Source organism: Pipistrellus kuhlii, unplaced genomic scaffold, assembly GCF_014108245.1.
Source record: "Pipistrellus kuhlii isolate mPipKuh1 unplaced genomic scaffold, mPipKuh1.p scaffold_m20_p_38, whole genome shotgun sequence".
Taxonomy (NCBI): Eukaryota; Metazoa; Chordata; class Mammalia; order Chiroptera; family Vespertilionidae; genus Pipistrellus; species Pipistrellus kuhlii.
In genome coordinates, this window is record NW_023425538.1 from 2,629,573 (window position 1) to 2,631,036 (window position 1,464).

At 60.2% G+C, this 1,464-nt stretch overlaps 1 protein-coding gene across 1 annotated transcript; it reads left to right on the forward strand.

Moving 5' to 3' along the window:
- Positions 1 to 264: 264 nt before the first annotated feature.
- Positions 265 to 1,014, forward strand: LOC118702374 (syncollin). Its single transcript, XM_036408229.2, has 2 exons — positions 265 to 659; positions 846 to 1,014. Exons 1-2 carry the CDS (start codon positions 265 to 267, stop codon positions 853 to 855), a joined length of 405 nt encoding a protein of 134 aa, XP_036264122.1. The 3' UTR covers positions 856 to 1,014.
- Positions 1,015 to 1,464: the final 450 nt, after the last annotated feature.

A 1,464-nucleotide genomic window follows, 5' to 3' on the forward strand; every position in this document is an offset into this window, starting at 1 on the left:
CCTGCCCCTCTCTGTGCTGCAAGTGATCAGCCCGCAAGTCCTGTGCATTGACTTCCTGTGTAACTGCTTCCACACAGACTCCTAAGCTGCTGCGTTTCATATGAATATGTCCATCTTTATTTGTCCTTGTGGGTTTGCGACGTGGACAAGGAAGGTCTCCCTGCTCCCCCTCCCCCTCCCTTGCAGAGCCCTAATCTCGCAGCTTGTCCCTTCCCACGGTCAGGGGCATAAAAGCGTGCAGGGGCGCAGCCCCACAGCCTCACCATGTCCCTGCTGTGCCCACTGCTGCTGGCCCTGGCCCTGGTGGCCATACCAGGTGTCCGAGGCGCCTGCCCGGCAGCCGCTGACCTCAAGAACCCCGAGGGGCCTCGGATATGCGCCAAGGTCTATGACAAGAGCGACCCATATTATGAGAACTGCTGCCAAGGCGCCGAGCTAACTATAGAGTCTGACACAGACCTGCCCTTCCTGCCCTCTGACTGGAGGAACATCATCTCCTCCGTCGTGGTGGCCCCGCGCTGTGAGCTCACCGTGTGGTCCCGCAAAGGCAAGGGCGGCAAAACTCGCAAGTTCAAGTCAGGCACCTACCCGCGCCTGGAGGAGTACCGCCGGGGCATCTTTGGCCACTGGTCCAACGCCATCGCCTCCATCTACTGCAGGTGCCCCCCTGCCCCTCCCTTCCCCTTCACCAGTGCACGTCTGCTTCCAGAGCACAGAACCCTCAGCCCCCTAAGTCTCTGACCCAAAGTGGGAATCCCTAGACCTGGAGGGTCCTGGAGGTGCCCCTTCTCACCCACATCCCCTCCCCTGGCACTTCCTGGTGATAAGTTTTTATTCTGTTGCAGGTGCAACTGATGCCTCAGAGGTCCCTCATCTCCAGCCCCTGCAGAAGGAGGAGCCCCTCACCCGGCCTTGTCCCTGGGGCCTGCTGAAGGTCCCAGTCCCAAGCGGAGAGAGCTTTCTGCCTGCTCCCTTCCCACCCTGCCTTCCCTGCAATACAGTCCTTGTGAAGTCGCCCCTGGCTGCCATCTGGTTGTGCTTGGGACCCAAGTCCACACAGGACGGGGGTGGCATGGGGAGATGGCAGGGGGTCATGCCAGGATCAGCCTACCTGGGGCAGCGCTGACTGGGGACACACCATGGATTCCGACACGAATTGAGGTGTGCACAGAAACACACTCCCACGGGAAGCGTGTGTGGCATGCAATGGTACCGCTGCTGATGCTGCCCAGACCTTTGGGGACATAGCCCTTCCCTAAGTGACCCCGGCTGCTCTGGCTGCCAGGGCCCCAGAGTCAGATTCATGCAGGAGACAGCAGAGGCCTTCCAGGGCCAGCCCAGCGAGGCCGGGTCTGATGTGAGGCCTGGCCAGAGCCTAGGACTCACGGGGTGTTCAATACTCAGCCCTCCTCTCCCTACAGGTGGGAGACACTTTAGTGCAAATTTGCATATTTCTGCAAATGT